The sequence below is a fragment of the Plectropomus leopardus genome, unplaced genomic scaffold (genome assembly GCF_008729295.1).
Source record: "Plectropomus leopardus isolate mb unplaced genomic scaffold, YSFRI_Pleo_2.0 unplaced_scaffold11903, whole genome shotgun sequence".
Classification (NCBI taxonomy): Eukaryota; Metazoa; Chordata; class Actinopteri; order Perciformes; family Serranidae; genus Plectropomus; species Plectropomus leopardus.
Window position 1 is genome coordinate 1,076 of NW_024612620.1, and position 3,516 is coordinate 4,591.

A 3,516-nucleotide genomic window follows, 5' to 3' on the forward strand; every position below is an offset into this window, starting at 1 on the left:
CAAAATGTTTTTAAGATTGATACGCTACTCTGCACTGCTTACAGGACAATTTACTGGACATTCATGGAGCAATAGCTCGCCCAAAGTAAGGGTAACTCCAATACAACGCATTATCAATGAAACATTGCAAAACTGTTTGTGCAGCTGAGATCGATAAAATGGAAAATATATAAAGCAGTTAATCACTGAATGTAGTTCATTGGGAGCTAATAATTTTACAGACAAGTGTGTATTACATTGCACAGGTTTGAGCTCTTTTAATGCAGATAAATGTTTAACCCCACAGAATAGAATGTATGACCTGGTATAGAAAGACAATGGTTACAGCTCCAGCCATTAGCACCACACTTTAGGGCAGGCCAGCACCCTCGATGCCATGTGGCCGACAAGCTCAGCACGTCTGTTTGCTGCCCTGATATTGGACACTGATGTACCCACATAAGACATTTGCATGATTACGCTCACTTTGTAATGTTACTGTCAGTTAACATTAGCACTGTAAACATTATGGGCTGGCTTTCATTATATGAAAGCAAAGCAATCTTAGAATATACACAAAATCAGTTTTGACTTTGTATTATCCTACAAACACATAATATTTATTATGTTTCTAGCATACTTGCCATTGTAGAGCAAAATTGTACACAAATGTGATAAAATCCTTTATATTTAATATGATACATATTTACAAGAGCACATCCATGCCTGTATTTACATTTTATCTTAAGGCACAGGATAACAGATCAAAACTTTTTTTGCATCAACATACAGTATGTTTGATAGAAATGTTCCCACACCAAGAAGAAGCAGAGACTTCCATTTTTTTGGAAAGCAAAAAACAATAAGGGAACCTTTTCTCAAGCTTTGTTGTAATGTTATATCGATGATGTATCTACCAAGTAGATTTTAAAGCAACAGTGTCCACCACCTGTACAGTTCAGACATGACTGCTGAACTGTACATAAGTTAAAAGACAGGTTTGTAGTGGTAAAGTTGCCAGTTCTGTTCTCTGGGTAAACAGGTTTGGGCAAGTTAGATCTGTAAAGAGAAAGCATGCACGCAGTGAAAAAAAAACCTGGATAAATAATAATAAGGAAAGAGTGTCATCAGCTGCAGAGAAGCTGCAATTCAGAGGAGTTGTAACTCAAGGCAGGTGCCACCACCTCTGTCCCACCCAGGGCATCCTGCCCTCTGATCTTCAGGTTGACACACTTGATCTTCCAACTGTTGTTCTCCTCGGGGGAGCGAATGAGGCCAAATATTTGCTCAAAGATACCCAAACAGGTTCCGTCTCTGTGGATGGTCCCAGCTACTGCCACCAGTACCAGGCCGTGGGGGGAGGCCAGCGTCCTGAGGCCATGAGGCTCCAGGTTGGGGCTGAGGAGGAGGCGCTCTTCCTTGGTCAAGGCCAGGAGACGGAGGCTAACCAGTTCAGCACCAAGGAACTCCTCCATCTGTTGACTGCCAGCTCTGAGAAAGAGACACAGATCTGTCATCACAGTTCAGTGTTTGGTTATTTTAACCAAGTTAATTGTAAAAACTGTAAAATACAGCTCAAATTCAAGCCCATATTTGTACATTTTTTTGTGCTTTTTACATTTTTCCAGTAATTCTGCTGTTTGCAGAAAAACAGGCAATTAGTGCAGCTAAGTCCTGTCCAACATACACAACTCTAACAAACCACACAACACCAGTATCTTAATTTAAATTCCTTTGCTGTTTATGACATGCTTACATTGAAAGGAGGCGTAGTTTCACATCTGGCCAGAAGTGTTGTGGTCCCCAGTCCTGTGGCGACTGGTCCGGCGAGGGGTTCTGACTATTTAAGAGCTGGAAGAACCACTGGCAGAACTGCTGGCCAAGGACCTGTGGGTCAAATCCCACCTCAGCCTTCACATCTGTGGACACAGTTTGTGTGGACGGTCTCTGTCTGGTCTCAGCCGTCTCTCTATCATACACAACCTTAAAAAAAATAAGATGTTATTGGTCTATTCAAACACACTGCCAGGTTGTGCCTAGATTACTTTTTAGTACACATGCTTCCAACTGCTAATTATTGACACTGTTACTTAATATCAACGTCTTAACAAAATTTAAACTCAATATATTCAATCATGTCAACACATCAGAAATGGCAGACCTGTCTGTCCTACCTTTCCAGAGGACCAAAGCTCCAGTGTCCTTTTCACCAGCTGGTGTTTCTCGCTGTTCGGGGACATCGCCACACCTTCTTTGGCTAGGTATTTGAATATGATGTCGCGATAAACCTTCTTCCTTTTCAGGAGCTCCTCAGCATTTTTTGTGAAGGAGAGAATTGTTTCCATGGCCTCTATGTGAGCAGATAAAAATAAAGTGCAAGAAAAAATGATGATTTTATTACCTAAACATAATATCCTGAATATTCCAGACGTGAAATAGCATCAGTAATGCCAGTTTTGGTGTCCCTATTGTCAGCTCATATCAGAATCCTTTTTGAAAAGGCAATTAATCTTTTCTTTATTGGTAAACTAAAGCAACAAGTATCCAGGAGTGGAAGAAGTGCCAAGATATTTTACTTATGCACACCTCAAAGTCGTACTCAAGTAAAAGTACTAAGTTACATTCCATCACTGCCGGTATGTTAGCTCGTTAATGAGACACTGACCACAGGCAGCGCAGCCTTAGCGAACTTAACAGCTTCACTTTCTTAAAACTTCATCGTTACAGACTTTTACAGGTTCCTTGGTTATAGTTCACGCCAACCATGTATGTTTTTGGTGGGACAAAACGTAACGGAGGTTTTAACAACCGCTCCTACGGACTGTTGTTGTGTGAAACTCAAATGTTTGACATGAATTTAAGTCTGTTGACATATGAAAAATGCGTTACCACTCAACAATTCACAAAACTTAAAGATTTTTAAGGGAGTCTGTTACTGGGCCACAAATTTCAGTGATACAAAATGAACTGTAGCAGTTAATTAACGCTAACTAGCAACATCCTCGCTTACTAGCTTCTTGCTATCTGGCACAGAATGACAGCCTACCTGTCACATTTTCCACAGCTATCATCTTATTCGTGACTGTGTCACTAAGTGAGAGTAGGTCGCTTTTCGATAACAACTTCAGTAAGTTTCTACATCCAGCGCGCTCTGTTTCTGACAGTCCAGACATCTTTGACACCGCAAAACAATAAGCTCCACTTCGGCGTCCATTCGTGTCCTACCAGAAATTTGTCCGTACAGGAACAGGATGACGTAAGGAAGGGTTCCCAGCAGAACCACGGTACATACTGCCGTATCCAGCAGCTGCGTTTAAAGGCTGTGGGAATTATTGGGGTTTTAGGTTGAAATACACATGAACAGCCCCAAATTATTAGTCTGTAACTTCTCTTATTATTGTTGCTGTTGTTGTGGCGGTGCCATGGTAAAATCTAATGAGTCCAGACCGTCTGTGTGTCTATGTCTGTCTGTTTATCTAGTCATTTTATTTTACTAAAGTCTACGTGCTTTTATATACATTTTATTTGTTATTACTT

At 40.8% G+C, this 3,516-nt stretch overlaps 1 protein-coding gene across 1 annotated transcript; it reads right to left on the reverse strand.

Moving 5' to 3' along the window:
* Positions 1-232: 232 nt before the first annotated feature.
* Positions 233-3,224, reverse strand: LOC121963618 (uncharacterized protein C3orf38-like). Its single transcript, XM_042513897.1, has 4 exons — positions 3,026-3,224; positions 2,154-2,329; positions 1,736-1,962; positions 233-1,470 (listed from the first exon to the last, which is right to left on the reverse strand). The coding sequence occupies exons 1-4, from the start codon at positions 3,150-3,152 to the stop codon at positions 1,107-1,109; spliced, it is 894 nt and encodes a 297-aa protein (XP_042369831.1). The 5' UTR covers positions 3,153-3,224; the 3' UTR covers positions 233-1,106.
* Between the last annotated feature and the right edge of the window lie 292 nt (positions 3,225-3,516).